This window comes from Megalopta genalis, chromosome 3 (assembly GCF_051020955.1).
Source record: "Megalopta genalis isolate 19385.01 chromosome 3, iyMegGena1_principal, whole genome shotgun sequence".
NCBI lineage: Eukaryota > Metazoa > Arthropoda > Insecta > Hymenoptera > Halictidae > Megalopta > Megalopta genalis.
Window position 1 is genome coordinate 28,012,300 of NC_135015.1, and position 18,181 is coordinate 28,030,480.

General features: G+C 46.7%; 1 protein-coding gene across 4 annotated transcripts in view; it reads right to left on the reverse strand.

The window, feature by feature from the left end:
* The window catches only part of Kdm3 (Lysine demethylase 3), a 577,918-nt gene that overhangs the window by 453,398 nt on the left and 106,339 nt on the right, over nt 1–18,181 (reverse strand). For 3 of the 4 annotated variants that reach the window (XM_033473465.2, XM_033473466.2, XM_033473462.2), the window contains exons 3-5: nt 15,943–16,056; nt 2,921–3,115; nt 1,183–1,267 (exon numbers count right to left, since the gene is read on the reverse strand). In XM_033473465.2, coding sequence (XP_033329356.2) covers nt 1,183–1,267; nt 2,921–3,115; nt 15,943–16,056 — 394 coding nt within the window. The remainder of the gene's footprint in view (nt 1–1,182; nt 1,268–2,920; nt 3,116–15,942; nt 16,057–18,181) is intronic. The other variant, XM_033473464.2, reaches the window with a different exon arrangement.

An 18,181-nucleotide genomic window follows, 5' to 3' on the forward strand; every position in this document is an offset into this window, starting at 1 on the left:
CTATCAGAAAGATACAATTCTTTAAAATTCTGCAAATTCGTAATAAAGATTCATTATAATTACATGTCAGGATGATAGTAACGTATAATTCTCAACAAGCATCTCGCAATTATCTCAATTAATTGGTTCGAAGCATTGTAAAATAAAGTATCGCGTGTGTGTTCTTTAATATAATATTACAAAGAATGTTACTTGAAAAGCGATCGCTAGACTGTGGATTTTATGCATTTATGGGAAAAAATGGATGGGTGAAACTGAAAACAGTGAAGAGACTGAAAGAAGCTAAGAATGTTGGTGCACCGATTTCAACTTAACAACATTATTAATACTAGATTTACGAAGCACAAAAAAGCAGCTGTTTTATATCAGTTAAAATAACATTAAGACATTTATTCCGATTTTTAACAAGTAAGTAACATATAAATTGAATAAATAAAACTTATAAATGTATCTGTTCGATATGAACAATCGTAAATTAAAAAATTAGTGGCCCGTCGTTTTGACGGGTTCCGTAAATCTAGTGTTAAAGAAAGGAAGAAAATTGTGCTCGTCTCATCTGCCTTGCAATTGCAGCAGAAGTTGTTTATTTAACATTAAAATCCACAAATCAGAGATCACAGACATCGAAATAAAGTAACATATCATTTAAAATATTTCGAATAATATCATTGCAAATGTGCTCTGGTCTGTTCGCAAACGAAGCAATCACCGAAAAATACGTCGACGTACAGGGTGTCCCAGAATCATGGTACTTTCGGGAAGCAAGGGATTCCTGAGATAATTTGAAGCAACTTTTTCCTTAGCGAAAATGCGATCCGCGGCTTCGTTTACGAGTTATCAACGAAAAACAGTGACCAATGAGAGGCGAGCTCGCCTGGCGTGAGGCGGCCGAGCCAATGAGCGGCGCAGGGCTTCGCGCGCTCCAGCCTCGCGCCAGCCGAGCCGGTCTCTCATTGGTCAGCGTTTTTCGTCGATAACTCCTAAACGAAGTCGCGGATCGCATTTTCGCAGAGGAAAAAGTTATTCGAAATCACCCGAGGAACCCCTCATTCCCCGGAGATACCATAATTTCGCGACCCCCTACAACACGATCGCCACAATCTATTCAAAATAATTCCTCCGATTTTTTAAATTTAATCTCCGATCCGTCTGAGATTTCGCCGGCGATTCCCGAGGACTTACCTCCGTCGCCGATCAGCCGCATTTGTACTAAACTGGGGTCCTCGTTGTGATCCTCGAGGACGGTGTCGTCGGTGACGGTCAAGTCCTGAAACAGCGTCGCGAAGAGGTCGTGAGCAAGCGAGAACCGGCATGTCGGCAGGATCGTGCGAGCACCGAAACGATATACAGGGTGTCCCAGGTTTTAATGTTCAAACTTTGTCTTAAGTATATTGTATGGCACAAAGTAAGAAAAAAATGTTACGTAAACATAGGTCATATAGAGCTTTATTAAGAAGTTATAACAAAAATTCGTTCAATGAAATGAAAGAGAATGGAAACGAAATTCGCACGGTCATAAATTCGATCTTCGATCGATGTCACTCATGTATTGTCAACAACGGTAGACATTTCGAAATGTATTAATAAACGCAGCTTGCATAAACACACGACATGTGCTGATTTATTCAAGCCAATGCTCGCAGTAACAGCAAGTTGATTACTATTCCTATTCTGAATTTTTGTTATAACTTCTTAATAAAGCTCTGTATGACCTATGTTTACGTGACATTTTTTTCTTACTTCGTGCCATAGAATACACTGACAAAGTTTGAACATTAAACCCTGGGACACCCTGTATATCTATATATCTGTATATATATATTTCGATCGACGGAGCAACCGGGCTCCTCATAAATTGTGAACCGATGTTACCGCGAGCCTTCGACGTGTCTCTCTTCCGGTGCGAGGCGCCGACAGGCAATCGTCGACAGAGAAAAGGCATCTTTCATTTCGGCGGCGTGACGCGTTTCGCCTTGCCTCGCCTCGGCTCGGCTCGGCTCGGCTGGGCCCGTCGCGTCAGACGTCGGTCGCAGACGATTGAAACATCAAGGCGGCTACCGAGCACCGATAAATCTTTTGGAACCGCGGAATTTATGGCCGACGTGGCCGGGACTCGCGCGCGAGGACGGCTCGCGGCGGGTGGTGGAGGGCCAATCTCTGTCAGCGGGGCCGACGTGTCCGCCTCGTTAAGGAGAATCCACGAGCCGCCTTCTCTGTCAACGTGCCTGACCGATCGGCGATCGGCCGCCTTTGCCTCGAGAGCGGCACCGTCGTCTCTCCCGATAGCGTCTGATCGAGTCCTTTTTGTCGTTCATAGTAATCGATACAAAAATATGTACACATATATGTATATATACGGAGCGTCCCAAAAATGTCTCGCAATCCGGAAATGGCGGGTTCCTCGGATCATTTGAAGCAACTTCTTCCTTTACAACAATTTTCTCCGAGGCACCGTTAACGAGTTATTAACGAAAAAGCAGTGACCAATAAGAATCGAGTACGGCTGACGCGAGGCGGCCCGGCCAACCAGCGCACGAAGGCCAGTTTCGCTCATTGGCTCGGTCGCCTCGCGCCGGCCGAGCTCGCCTCTCATTGGTCACTGTTTTTCGTTGATAACTCGTTAACGGTGCCTCGGAGAAAATTTTCGCAAAGGAAAGAGTTGCGACAAATGACCCGGGGAACCCGCCACTTTCGGATTGCGAGACATTTTTGGGACACCCTCTATATACATATGGATGCAACAGAGTCAGCTACGTTTATCCGAAGTAGTCGCAGCGACTGCTTCGATCTCTCTTCGTTTTTTTCTTTTCTTGTTTCTTTTTTTCGAAAGGCAAAACCTCTTTGGCTCGCGCCATTGGCGACGCCGCTATCATTCTGGCGAGGATCCGACGAAAAAGGACATTCACAGAGTAAGTCTCACCTTGGTGGACTCGTTGTAACCAACAATGACGGCAGTGTACCATTGTGTCGTGCCCTCGGCCCGATAAACCTCGACCCTGAAGCCGACCAGCACGCTCGGCGTCGTCAGCAGGATCCTCTGGCCGTCCTGCATCTCCGCCCAGCGTCGGACCGCGCTCGCCCAGGCCACCGAGCCCTTCATCAGCTCCCAGTCCTGCTGCAAACACCATCGCAGGGTCAACGGTCGTTCGGTGACCGGTCGTTCGGGGAATCCGGGGATCGCCGAGTCCAGGTTTTACGCGCGGACGCGCGTGATCCGCGCGGCGAGAAAATTCTAGGCAAACGCCGGCGGCGACTGGATTCGGCCAATCGAGGTTTCGAAACGCGAGAAAAACACCGATTGATATTTTCGTTAAAAATCGCTGGGCTTTCTCTCTTTTCACCTGCCGGTGACGTACACGCCGCCGACGGCCAGTCATCGTCTAAGGTCACGCCGGCCACTTTCGACGCGATAACTCGCGCGCGCTCGCGCCCAGGCGTCCCAGCTGTCCCCGCGCGTTTCACGTCGCGCGATGCAAAGACAAACATCGTTAGCCGCCTGTGCACGGTCATCGTTAGACTGCGAAAGTTCGCGAGAACGTCGCGAAGTCCGCGGCTGCGGCAATTCGTTTGCGAGCTTATCGCGCGCTCGATTCGACGGAGGCGAGATATAACGTTCGGATAGTTTCCCGGGCGAATATTTGCGGATTTGTGGCGGTCGTTATTAAAACCGAAATTTCGTAATCTCGTTGCGTTGGCTCTCGATCCGGAATTTTTGATGGTTTCCCGGCAAATATTTGCGCGTTCGCGGCACGTCTCATTAAAACGCGGCGAAACTCGATCGGCGAAAATACGTGCAACTTTTATGAACGCGAGGAGTCCTCGGTGAAGCGAACACAGTTCTATGTCTATCGGAATTGCCGGCACGGGAATCGTCGTGGAATGAGAATAATATTTTCATTTTGCCGAGTATGCGCACTTAGTGCTGTCCTGCCGTCGAGTTCCGCGTAAGAAACGCGCTCGCCGAGGAAAGAGGAACGACGAGGGAACGCGGCGAAGTAGCCTCGGTGTCTCGGATCGTTTTCCACCGGCGAATCGGGCTTCCTCGAGGCATCGTCTGATACCTGGCGTCGTAATTGCCGCGATTAATTATACTCTGGCGGCGGTTCGTTACGTGTCCGCGCCTGGCCCCGGCGAAATGAATCTTATCAGCGGCCGCGGGAATCCGATTCTTTGGCCTTCGGCGATTCATTAAGGTCGATAAACGAGTCGGGTCGTTGGGTCACCGGGTAATTGAAAGGCGGAATTGTCTATGTGTTTATTATTAAAAGCTCGGGAACCGGTTTCTCTATTTAAAAACGTCCGCGAACGATATCGGGATGCATTTTCGAAGGAAAATGCATTCGACGCGCCAGCAAATTTAATCTTGTTGGATATTTAATTCGATTCAATTTAATTTAATTTAATTTAATTTAATTTAATTTAATTTGTTTATATATACGGGTAAACCCCCATTTTTTACAACGCAGAGCGTATCATATTAATATGATACAGAATCTGCGAATCAGCGATTTGCATGAACAGTTTATATAAACTCGTTTTAAATTTTGTGATATTTTGACTGCAAATATGTCGCTAACTTGTCGTTATTGTTGTTAACAATTTGAAGAGTCTTGTGAATATGAAATAGTCGCACTAGACCTTAATGATTAGAATGAGTTCCTAAAGGACAGTGTTGAGCTAAAAAATCGAGAAGAAGCATTGAAGTTGACAAGCAACGTGACGCTTGGATTATTGATCAAGCCTTTAACAACTTTGCAACAACAATAGCAATGAATCGTCTGGACTCCAGGGATCTCATATTAAAAGCAAGGACCTTAAAGGACCGTAGTCGTGATATTAACCCCATTGCTCTCGAAAGACGACTGTAGGGCACCACAGAAAATTTCTACAGGGTAAAATTATGGTATTCCCGGGAAATGAGAGGTTTCTGAGGTGATTTGAAGCAACTTTTTCCTTTACAAAAATTTTCTCCGTGGCTTAGTTTACGAGTTATTGACGAAAAACAATGACCAATGTGGAACGGGCTCGCCTGCGCTAGGCGGCCCGAGTCAATGGGCGGGACTGGGCTCCGCGCGCTCGTTGGCTCTGCAGCCTCGCGTCAGCCGAGCTCGCCAATCATTGGCCAGTGTTTTTCGTTGATAATTCGTTAACGGTGCCTCGGAGAAAATTTCCGCAAAGGAAAAAGTTGCTTCGAATGATCTCAGGAATCTCTAATTGCCCGAAAATACCATAATTTCGATTGTACCATTTTCTAAAGTAATTTTTACGTTATAATATTGCTTTTTACATTAAAAAATCTATTGAATCTATAAGTATTGTACGAGCAAGTACGCTCAATCTCATGTATTGGCAATATTCAAGTAGATTCGGACAACACTGGTCAGCCATCGTTCAGAGTTTGATTCTATCGAATAACTATATATTTTCACATCGACAACATCAGCGTTGTTCGAACTCGATGACCGTTTTTTCAATTCGCCGCTTGCGCACTGGGGATTTGCATAAACAACCGCAGCGTGTCTGTCGGTTCCGATGCGATTTAATCGGGAAAGTGCGAGCCGGAACAGCGAGAACTGCGGAACAGCCCCGAGCCGTCATTGCCGCACGCAGCTTAATCGCCGAAATCACGACGGGCCGCTCCCTCCTCGCTTTTAATCGGCAGCCAGGGCCGAGATTGAAATGCTCGAGACGCGATCGTCGCGTCGGCGTCGCGACGCCCGAAAACGACGTTCGAAGAAAACCGCGCGGCCGGATTCCGTCGTTCCCGGCGACGCCGCCGCGGCGCGGCATTACGCGGAACGCCGGGCAAATCGTCGGGCATCCGTTAAGTGCTCCCGACGCTTCGGTAATAGCGTTCTAATTGCCGTTATATTACTGTCATTATCGTGCATCACCGTCGCGGCTCGCAGCCGTGATTGCGCAACGCGTCTGATGTAACGGGCCGACGTCGGTGACGTAACCGTGGGATCGTGACGCAACGATCGCACGTACGCGTGCGAGCTTAAGGGGGAGGAAACCGGATGACTATGATCGATGCCGGTGCCGATAGAGAGAAAGAGGGAGCGCGTCTAAATTGCGGCCGCGCTCGTTCCATGCGAATTTCACGAGGCCGCGCTGCCGCGGGGAATCCCGCGAGCTCCCGCTCCGGTTTAATTATACCCGCGATTAGGCTCGCGGATCTTTCCGCGGAATCCTATCTCGCGGCGGGGTCGAAATAGACGCCGGAGATGGAGGACGAGCGGCGATTAAACAACCTAAATTTACCAGATTACAGCGAGGTTCTTGTTCAGGTTGCGGAGCGGGTCGCCGATCGGCGGCGACACTCGGCCGAAAACAACGCTGAAAGCGGCGCTGTTCCCGCCGCGGATGGGCCGCGAGCTGAAAAGCGAGCGCGGAGAAACGGAACGCGACGAAAGGTATAAAGGCCGTGTGTTTCGCGTGGTTTGCCAAGGACCGTTAGACGGAACGGGAATATGTTGGCGCCTCGTGTTGGCTGCCGTCCAACGCTCGCCGATGTTGCTGCACGCGGTTCCGACACGAGTCACCAAACGCCGCTGCCAACGGAGAACAGGAGCAAAAACGGGCCCGACCCGACCCGGCCGCCTCTTCGAGGGCGACGCGGACGTCAACCGATTGCTTGTCCGCCTCTTTCCGGAGTGCGCACTATGCGCTGCAAGTATGCACTTTGACGTTTAATCACGGCATTTCTTGTTACCGACTTCAGGAGGAACTGCTGCATGCCACTTCACCAAGTGCTTTGCAACTGTCGAGGGTTCTAGGATCGATGGAAAGTTTTAACAATGCTTTTCTAACGATTCGCGCAGCTTTTGGGGCAGTGCAACGTTGTGGCAGCATTGGCGACTTTGGAAGTGAGCTCTGAGGTTTCGCGACGAGGACTTGTAACTTGTTGAATATTTTGGGATCGATAGGAATTTTCAAGAATTCTTTTCGATGGGTAAACAACATTGTGGCAGTATTGTGGCAAGATTGAGGATTGTGGAAGAAAGCTCTGTGGACTTTCAACAGGAAACTTCTCTGATATTGTACATTGTAGGATCATTAGGAATTTTGAAGAATTCTTTTCGAAGGGTATGCAACATTGTGGCAACATTAAGGATTGTGGAAGTACATTCTGAGGTTTCTGGAAGAGAACTTCTCAGCTCTTGAACATTCTAGAATAGATAGGAATTTTGAAGAATACTTTTCGAAGGGTATGCAACATTATGACAGCATTGTGGCAAGATTGGGGGTCGCGGAAGTAAGCTCTGTGGGCTTTCAACAGGAAACTTCTCTTATATTGTACATTTTAGGATCATTAGGAATTTTGAAGAATTCTTTTCGAAGGGTATGCAACATTGTGGCAATATTAAGGATTGTGGAAGTACATTCTGAGGTTTCTGGAAGAGGACTTCTCAGCTCTTGAACATTCTAGAATAGATAGGAATTTTGAAGAATACTTTTCGAAGGGTATGCAACATTATGACAGCATTGTGGCAAGATTGGGGATCGCGGAAGTAAGCTCTGTGGACTTTCAACAAGAAACTTCTGTGATATTGTACATTTTAGGATCATTACGAATTTTGAAGAATTCTTTTCGAAGGGTGTGCAACATTGTGGCAGCATTGTGGCAACATTGCAAATTGTGGGAATAAGCTTGAGGTTTCTCGAAGAGAACTTCTCAACTTTTGAACAGTATAAGATGTATAGGAACTTTGAAGAATTCTTTTCGAAAGGTTTGCAACATTGTGGAAACATTGTGGAAAAATTACGGATTATGGAAGAAATCTCTGTAGATTTTCAACAAGATCTTCTCAACTGTTGTACATTTTAAGATCGACAGAAATTTTCAACAATTCTTTTCGAAGACTATGCAACATTGTGACAGTGTTACAGATTGTGGAAGTAAACTCTCTGTTTTTCAACAAGATATTATCAACTTTTGAACTCTCTAGAATCGATAAGAATTTTTAAGAATTCTTTTCTCGATACACTTCGGTGTATTGCAACATTGTAACAACATTACCAACTGCGGAAGTAAACTCTGTGTCTTTTCAACGAAATCTTCTCAACTGTTGACCATTCTAGGATCGACAAACATTTTTAACAACTCTTTTCGAAGCATACGCAACATTGTAGCAGCATTTCCAACTACGAAAGTAAACATTGTGGCTTTCCAACGAGATCTTCTGACCTGCTAAACACTCTTGCATGAAAAGAAGTTTAAGATGCCCTCTCGAAGAATCGACCAGAGTTTCAGCGGAACTGCAACACCGTAAGATCCGATATTTTTTGGAGAAAAGATAGCTGTCGGAACACTTGCGGACGTTAATCTACGCGCCGTCCGCAAGTACATCCCGCGGTATGCGCCTCGAAACAGCCCGCAAAAAGAACCCGTTGCATTTATAGTTCAGGGTCAGCAGACTCATTGCTGACTGTTCTGCGCCGCGGTCTACCGATCCCTCTGGCTGCCGACGTGGTTCTTCCACCTCCTACTATCTCCCTCCGCCGTCTTCCTTTTTCCGCTTGACATTCTGCCTCGACCTATCCCCGCCCCGCGCCCGTCTTTTTCCGCCTTCTCGTTCCTCGAGACGCTCCTTTGCTTCTCCCCTTTGATGTGCCCTCTTATTCACCGATCCGAGGCCTGTTTCCGCCTGGTTCAACGAGTTCGACCGTGCACCGGGCCCTTTCTGATGCCATTTCGCTGCAACGAGGCCTGCTGTCGGCAATTAGACAGTCCATGCGCGACAGATATCGTTTGTCAGTGGTCATTATTTCGGTGGTCCTCGATTTTCGGTCAAAAACTGATGCATTTTTCCACCGTATCCGTTCAACAGTCGGCTGTTCGGAGCTTTTCGAAAGCCTCTTTCAACGATTCCTGCGCCAAGAAACACGCGAATGACCGTGACATTGCGATCATAGCGTTCCCAGAAGCTTCCAGTTCGTTTCTTTTCGGCGACACTTCGGCCCGGTCGTTCGGTCTTCGCCGATTTCAGCGAAGAGTAAGATCTTTACTCGCTTAAATATTCACGGCACACATCGAAGAGACTTCCAAAACGACGCTGAAAAGTTTCGCGGCTCGCGAAAGGCTCGGAACATCCTTCGAGTGCCGTTAATTGCCAATGAAAACTTGTTTCTCGCGTTGCAAATCTCTCGCGACTGCTGTGCGGCGGTCACTCTTGTTCTCTTTTTCCTCCCTCTCTCTCTCTCTCGCTCTCTCTTGCCTTGCTTTTTTCCAGCTCGGCGGAGGGAAAGTGTGGCGACAACTATCAGAAATCGATAGCCGAACGTGTGCGAGCGGCAGAGCCGTGCCCACGCACGAGCAATTTCCAGTGACCCCGATGTCACCGGTAAAATTATTCCCGCCGCATCAGGGAGAGAGACTCTTGCTTCCCCTTTCGTCGCAGGCTCGCTTAAAATATACAGGACGCTCCGGCTCGAATCTTCGAGCGGCTCGTCTCAAAGTAAATCGCTCGCCGGCGTTAATTCGACGCCGGATATCCGCTCGCGGATGTTACGTTTCTACACGCGCTCGAAGCCGATTGTTCGCCGAGCAGATTCGCGAACGATGCTACGCGATGTTTCATTGATGCTTCCAGCGTTTTCGAAAATGCTGCTGCTGCTCGCGCGCGGTTGCATAATCCGATGAAACGAGATTCATCCGATCGGAAAATTGTTCCCTCTGCTGAGAGCCGAGTTAAAAATGGAACGGGAATCACGTTAGATTTCCGCGCGGAGCGCACCATCCAGCGCACTTTGCAGAAATGTTATCACTAAATCATGCCCATAAATTACCGACGAGCAGCGAGCGCGCGAAAATATTTACCAGCGTTCGTTAAGAGCGTCGAGCTTGAGCGGTGCGCGTGGAAGAAACATGTCTGATCGTGGTCCACTGCTTCTACTGTCCCAAGATTATTGCTGCGATTTACTTCTTTCTACGAGCCGCAAGGCTCGAATAATCGTATCGCCTCTTCCCAAATTGTCCGAATCTCTTCCGAAAGTTGCGGGACAGTCTGAAGAATCAAAGTCTCCCTAATTGAGGATCCAACGCTCGGATTGCGCACGAAAATGGATTATTTGGGGAGAGGAGGCACGATTATTCGAGCCTTGCAGTTAGTTTTTATAGTTGCCGATCGTCGACAATTATAAAAATGAATCGCGAGTCTCGAATAATCGTATCTCCTCTTCCGAAATTGCCCATTTTTATGCGCAATCGCGGCGTCGATTAAGCGGAATTTACAGGATTTTGGAAGAGACGATACAATTGCAGTAATTTCGCCACCGATTTCAGCGTCGGTTCGATTGCCGAACTTATGGCACCCGCTCTTCCACGGCGCCGACCAGAGAGTCTTCTCAGAGTTCTCGCGAAAGCTGTGGGACAGTCTGAAGAAGCAAAGTTTCCCTAATTGACGCTCGGATTGCGCACGAAAATGGACTATTTGGGGAAAGGAGGCACGATTATTCGAGCCTTGCAGTTAGTTTTTATAGTTGCCGATCGTCGACAATTATAATATAATAATATATAATATAATAATATACTCTTCCGAAATTGTCTATTTTTCTGCATAACTTGGGTGACAATTAGAGAGACATTACAGAAGAGAGAGACATTACAGAGAGAGACATTGTACAGAAGCGAAGTATAGTAATGTCTCCCTAATTGACCCTCAGCATGGAAACGAAAATGGACGATTTGGGAAGAGTTAGATGCGATTATTTCAGCCGCAAGGCTGAATTAATAGTGTCTACTCTTCCCAAATTGTCAATTTTTGTTTCCAAGCTGAGGGTTAATTAGTTCTGATTTATACCGGTTTCAGTTTCAGTTTCAATTCTTGAGAACCAATGTTATATCGGTTATATAACTGTTATTTTTCAGTTCTGGATTTTGATTCTGGATTTCAATTCTGAATTTAGACGAACAGAAAATAGAGAACTAAATAGACAATAAAATAGACAATTTGGGAAGAGGAGATACGATTATTCGAGCCTTGCAGCCCGTTTTTAGAATTGCCGATTGTGAACAACTAGAAACAAGCCGCAACTCTCGAATATATTCCCAAATTGTCCATTTTTCTGCACAATCTGCGCGCGCGCGGAGCAGAAGAATAAAAAGCGGGACGACACTGTGGAGAGAAGATGCGACGGAGAAGCAGTCGATCCGAAACAGCGAATTATTATGGTCGATCACGAAGGGCAGAAGTCGCGGGAGCGTTCGGATCGATCGGCGAACGGAAGCGTCGGCGGCGGAGCGGAGGCGTGCTTCGAGAAGTTTTTACGTCGGCGGGTGGGTGGTCGCGGATGCGGGGAATTGTTTCCAAGTAATTAAACTAACGGAACTTTTACCGTTAAAAGTTTGCCGGGTGTTCGCGGACGCCGGCCGGTAAGTGGTTCACGTGCGGCGAGGAACTTCCACGGAGGACCGCGCCACCGCGCACTTCATCGCACCGCCATGGTTAGGATCAGCTGCACGCCGAACGGTTCGTGCAGCAGTTCGCCGATCTTCGCCGGGTTACGTAGCAAAGGCGATTACCCGGGAATTAGTTCCACTCGATGCCGCGAACCGCGTGTCTCGGACCGATCCCCACCTCCTTGCCTGTGCCAATGTAAATTGCTGGAAACGAGAGCATGTTGGAGTTTCGTGGCCTGGCCCGGCCCGGCCCGGCCCGGATCGCGAAGACATCTTTGCGATCGCTGAATCGAGCCGCGATATCCGTTCCGACCAATTGCAACAGCCTCGATTATCATCGCGTCCGATCGATGACGTCCGTTTCTACTTGAATAGCAACACTGTTTTCTGTGTCCAGTGATTACAGTAATGTCTCCCTAACTGGCGCTCAGATTGTGCAGAAAAATGGATAATTTGGGAAGAGAAGATACGATTATTATATAGTTGTTATATTATAGTTATTATATTAGTAATATACTAATGATAAGTAATATACTAATATACTAATATACTAATATACTAATATACTAATATACTAATATACCAATATACCAATATACCAATATACCAATATACCAATATACCAATATACCAATATACCAATATACCAATATACCAATATACCAATATACCAATATACCAATATACCAATATACCAATATACCAATATACCAATATACCAATATACTAATATACCAATATACCAATATACCAATATACCAATATACCAATATACCAATATACCAATATACTAATATACTAATATACTAATATACTAATATACTAATATACTAATATACTAATATACTAATGTACTAATGTACAAATATACAAATATACTAATATATTAACTAATATACTAATATACTAATATATATACTAACATACAAATGATAACTACAATAATAGTTATCATAGTATATTGTAGTATACAGTATTATACTATATAGTATATATAGTATTATAGTTATTATATTTTATAGTTGTTGACAATCGATAACTATAAAAGCGAGCTGCAGGGCTCGAATAATTGTATTGTCTCTTCCCAAATTGTCCATTTCTACGCGCAATTTGTGAAGAGAAGATACAATTGCAGTAATTTCTCCCTAATTTGCGTTCAGATTGCGCACAAAAATAGACAATTTTGGATTAATCGAGCGTTGCGTCTCGTTTTTATAGTTCTTGACAATTAGTGTACTATAAAAATGAACCGCAACGATCGAATAATCGTATCTCCTCTTCCCAAATTGTCCATTTTTGTGGACAACCTCAGCGTCAATTAGAGAGACATTGCTGTAGAGTCTGGATTCCATCCGGAGGCGAATCTCACCGAACTCGAACAAACTCGCCCGCGAATTCCATTCGAGATAATCGAACTAATCGTATGCGAATAAGATTAGTAGTCTGATCGGCAGGGACCCATTCTATAGAGTAATATACTATAGGGTTATATTAACGAGTATATACAGGTTGTCCGAAAATTATGGTATCTTCGGGAAATGAGGAACTCCTGAGGTGATTTGAAGCAACTTTTTCCTTAGCGAAAATGTTCTACGAGGCTTCGTTTACGAATTATTCATGAAAAACACTGACCAATGAGGGGCGAGTTCGCACGGCGCTAGGCGACCGAGCCAATGAGCGGGACAGAGCTCCGTGCGCTCGTTGGCTCGGCCGCCTAGCGCCAGCCAAGCTCGCCTCTCATTGGTCACTATTTTTCGTTAATAACTCGTGAACGAAGCCTCGTAGAACATTTTCGTTAAGGAAAAAGTTGCTTCAAATGATCTCAGGAACCTCTCATTTCCCGGAAGTACCAGTTAGGAAGTATCAGTTTCGAGTCAACAAATTTCGTGCATAAATTGTAAAGAATAAATGTTATCTTTTGCACTCTTATACTGTTCGAGCACACGATTGGTCATACGACAGTCCTCAAAAGTTTTAAAAATAGATACTGCAAGATAATAGTAATAATAATAATAATAATAATAATAATAATAATAATAACAACGATGATAACAACAGCAAAATTTCACTTCGAAATATTTGCGAGCATAAGAATCGTGGGTCCCTCCGGACCCGATCGTGGGTCCGCGCGCCAGATCGCCGGTCCCGCGATTCTTGAAACCGGCGCATCGAGCAAAAAACTGAATTCTTTCGCGGTTCAGCGGCGAATATCCCGCGCCATCGTTTCCCGTCTGAATCTGGAAGCAATCCGTCGCTCATGCATAAACGCGAGACATTCCGGCTGTCAATCAGCCGTTTAATTTAGGAGCTGCCGCGCGGCGTCGCTCGCCGAGAGATTTATCGCGCGGCGACACAGCTCGCGGTCCCACGGCTAAGCAAACGAAATTGCCGATATATCCGAGAGCGAGGGATCTCGGTCGAAAACAGAGCAACGCGTCGACGCTCGGGCCGACAACCAGGAAGCCCGAAGCGAGAGAAACGGTGACACACTCGCGAACTGTCGGCAACTTCGGGTCTGACCTATTGGCGTGGTTCGGCCTGGCAACGAGGGATCGTCGTCCCTGGAAAGATTTCTCGCAGACGAACGCCGGGGGAACGGCTCCCGGAGGGCTGAGGGGAGGTCAACAGCCCCGGAAACTTCCTCGGGCAAGTTTCCCCGCCGCTCTCTAACGAACTAAGTTTCGAGGGGCGAGCGGCAACCGGCCCCCCCGAAACTCGCGCGGCTCTTAATCGGCCGGGAATTCTATCGCGAGCAGTCGGGAAAATGACACGGGCCACGTAACTGGCTCGTTCGCGGCAACTTCGGACCCTGACTTCGACGTTGATTAACGCGGCCATCGAGAACGACGAGCGAGCGAGCGAGCGCGCGAGCGAGCATCGCCGAACTGGATGGTTCTTCGCCGCCGGGAAACTTCGGCCCTATGAAAAAACCTGGGCATGGCTAATACCGTTGTTATGGCTCCACGAAGATGCGCGAGGTTCTGCGAGGTTCCCCGACATTCGAGGAATGCGCTAAATAGCGCGGGATGCGCAGCGGACGAGAGATTAACCTTTTAAGCACGACGCGCCACTATAGTGGCTTGCTCTAGTAGCTCACTCGCTCATCGTTTTAACCAAATAATCGTCTTCATATGCATCGTTTCACACTTCTTTTGTCTTCACATCGATTTACAACAGCCTACAGGATGTCCCAAAAATGTCTCGCAATCCGGAAATAGCGGGTTCCGCGGATCATTCGAAGCAGCTTCTTCCTTTACAAAAATGTTCTCCGAGGCACCGTTAACGAGTTATTAACGAAAAAGCAGTGGCCAATAAGAATCGAGTACGGCTGACGCGAGGCGGCCCAGCCAAGCAGCGCGCGAAGCCCAGTTCCGCTCATTGGCTCGATCGCCTCGCGCCAGCCGAGCTCGCCTCTCATTGGTCACTGTTTTTCGTTGATAACTCGTTAACGGTGCCTCGGAGAACATTTTTTTAAAGGAAAAAGTTGCTTCAAATGGCCTGAGGAACCCGCCACTTTCTATTTATTCTCAATACTCAGATAACTTGTATTTAGTTACCTTGGTATTGAAAATATGTTATATTTACTTATTATTACTATATAACTAAACATAAGTTATCTAGCTAGCGAAAATGTGTAATATTTACTTATTATTACTCACACAAATCATTTGTTCTCAATACTCAGATAACTTGTATTTAATTACCTTGGTATTGAAAATGTGTTATATTTACTTATTATTACTATATAACTAAACATAAGTTGTCTAGCTAGTGAAAATGTGTAATATTTACTAATTACTCCTCGCGCAAATAATTTATTTAGCATCGATGCTTACTAATGCACACACTAATGAATCCCAAATAGTTAGGCGCCATCGGAGACGCAACGATATATCGTCGTTCGGTGCTAAACGGGTTAAACGAACATTAAATAAACCTTAAGGCGTAAACAGAGAACAAAAGAAATTAGTAAAATGCACTGTGCTCGGGAATCTCTCACGGAACAACATAACACGTATCGCAAACCACTGGAAGAAACGCGCGTTCGTATCGCAACAAGCGAATTTTCATGTTTGTACACTAAAGCGACAAACGAATTCGCGAAGTTCTCCTCGCCAGACGCGTCGTGTCGTGAACAAATGTCCGCATAACGCGTCTTGCTTAAACTTCGCAGCCCGAATGTTTGAGAATCGGTGAGTGAAAGATGCATCTGCAAATTTCCAAGCGAAACAAACTACGTAACCGAAGGGAACGGTTATACAACTCGCCGCTGTACAACTGAAACTAAACTTCGGCTCGCCGTGGCTCGCGCGGACGTTCGACGCGTCGCCGTTACCTCATCGAAGAACGACATTTGCGGAGAAGAGAAAGCCTCGGGGTTGCCTCAACGAGACACCGACGAACGCGAGAGGGTTTTCTTCGAGTGTTTCTCTCGCGCACAGATTTTCGGGCGAATCGTCGTTCCTCGCAGATCGACGAACGTTTGGATAGGTCGAGGAACGGTTGGGATAGGTCGATGAAAAGATCGAGATACTCACGGTGAACGGTTTGAGTTTCGAGTAGTCGACGAAGTCGAGTCGCCGATCCTGCATGAACTCGAGCGGCATGGCGTCCTCGGGGAGCTCGGCACGCGCCACCAGGGGGTAGAACGTCTGCAACAGAATCAAACGCGAATAAATTCGGCGTCCATCTTCTCGACGGAACCGCGCGAGATACGGTAATTTCTCCCGGAAATGCCAAATTTCGGGTTGCCGCGAATTTCCAGGCGCTAGTGCTACGCCTATGCGATTTATCGCTGCGTCGATGAAAAGGGTCGACGGAGTCGGTCAAGCGTGATGCGGCACGCGACGCGAATTTCTGGAAGACGATATAAAATGGTCTGTTTGGGTGTCAGATTACAGTAAAGTCTCCCTAATTGACTTTAGATTGTGCAGAAATATGGACAGTTTAAGAAGAAGAGATGCGATTGTTCGAGCCTTGCGACTCGCTTTTGTGATTGTTGATAATCGGTAACTGTAAAAAGGAGCCGCGAGCCTCGAATAATCGTATCTCCTGTTCCCAAACTGTATATTTTGCTCATGTATCATGTGACCTTCAGATTGTCTTCGAATCGTGTCAAATGAACTTCGAATTGCTTTCAAATCGTGTCATGTACCCTCCGAATTGCTTCGAATCGTATCAAATGGCCTCCGAATTGCCTTCGAATTTTATGTGGCCTCCGAATTGCCTTCGAATCATATTATGTGGCCTCTGAATTGTCTTTGAATCGTGTCACGTGGCCTTCAAATTGCCATCGAATCGTGTCATGTGGCCAATTACTTTTGAATCATGTCATGTACCCTCCGAATTGCTTCGAATCTTGTCAAATGGCCTCCGAATTGCTTCGAATCGTGTCAAATGTCTTCCGAATTGCTTCGAATCGTGTCAAATGGCCTCCGAATTGCCTTCGAATAGCATCAAAAAAAATGAAAATAAAAAAGTTAAATAATAAAATATACCGACACGCTGACCGCTACATTTTTAGCCAACTGCTTCGAGCTCCTCTAAAAACGAGCCGCGAGACCCCAAAAAATCGCAACTCTCAGAATTCTCAAAAATCTGCCGGTTTCAATTCGAACCTCCGAACATATCTAAAAGAAATTACAGTCCTCGTCGCGTGGTCGTTGCGAAATTACGATCGCCGGTGATCCGACGTGACAGTCGCAGAATCCGCGCGTCCGGTCACGTGGCGACGCGTAATTTTTTAACGAATCTAATTCGCCGGGCTCGCCGGTGTTTCGCTTATTAAGCCGCGTTCCCGTCGTCCGGGCCGTTTAATCAGAACCGCGTCTCAGACACCGAGGAAATAACCGTCGGGGCTCGAGTGTCGGCCTGACAGATAATTAAAAGTTCCAGCTAATTACGATTAAAGCTCGCGTCGCCCGATGGCGCGGACGACGGCAGGGAGGAGGGAGGAGCACAGCTGCAGCATGGCGGCTGCCGGGGAATACGAGCGATTCTTCAGACGACAACGGGATCGCGGGCCACTTTCTATGCAAACTGCGAACCATTCGCGTTCGCTCCGCTGGAAAATTCGAAACTGCAATCTTCCCGGGCGCGTTCTCGCGAGAACGGACACCTTTGGGCGCGACCTATCGACTGAAATCGCTGTCGACGACCGTGCTCGGCGAAGCGGGGACCCGCACACTTTGTATTTCTTATCCGCTCCGCGGCCCCGCGGTTGCCGTGCTCTGTTTTATTAAAAAATCGGAATCGCGCCGGGGAATAAGAGGAGATCTCGGCGGCGCGGAGCTTGCGCGGCCGTTCGCCAGACTTCTATGGGGTCGAACGGAGAAACGCGAGACGGTAAAGAATAATGGAAACGGTCAAGAAACGTGAAACGAAAGGAAGAACGGGTATGTTAAACGGACAATGACCGAGCAAGCTGCGAAAGAGGAGTTCGTTCAATCTCGCAGGCGATAGGGTGGTGGAGCCCGGTTACTTTCGATCGACCGATTGCCGTGCATTTTGCTTTATTTTCAGGCGTAATTGAGCTCTTTATATTTCACCGATAAGACGTTAAATTGGTTTGTTAACCTTTTGCTCTACGATGACGTGTCCGTCACGTGACGGAGATTCTGTGCAGAGTCTGATAAATATGCATGCTATTTAGTTTGATCACATCGAAGTTATTCTATTTTGATGTTTTTGTTATTAATGATAGGTGTATTTGTTAGACATTAATCTATTGTTAATATCTATTATTAATTCTGTTATTAATGTCTATTATTGAGTCTA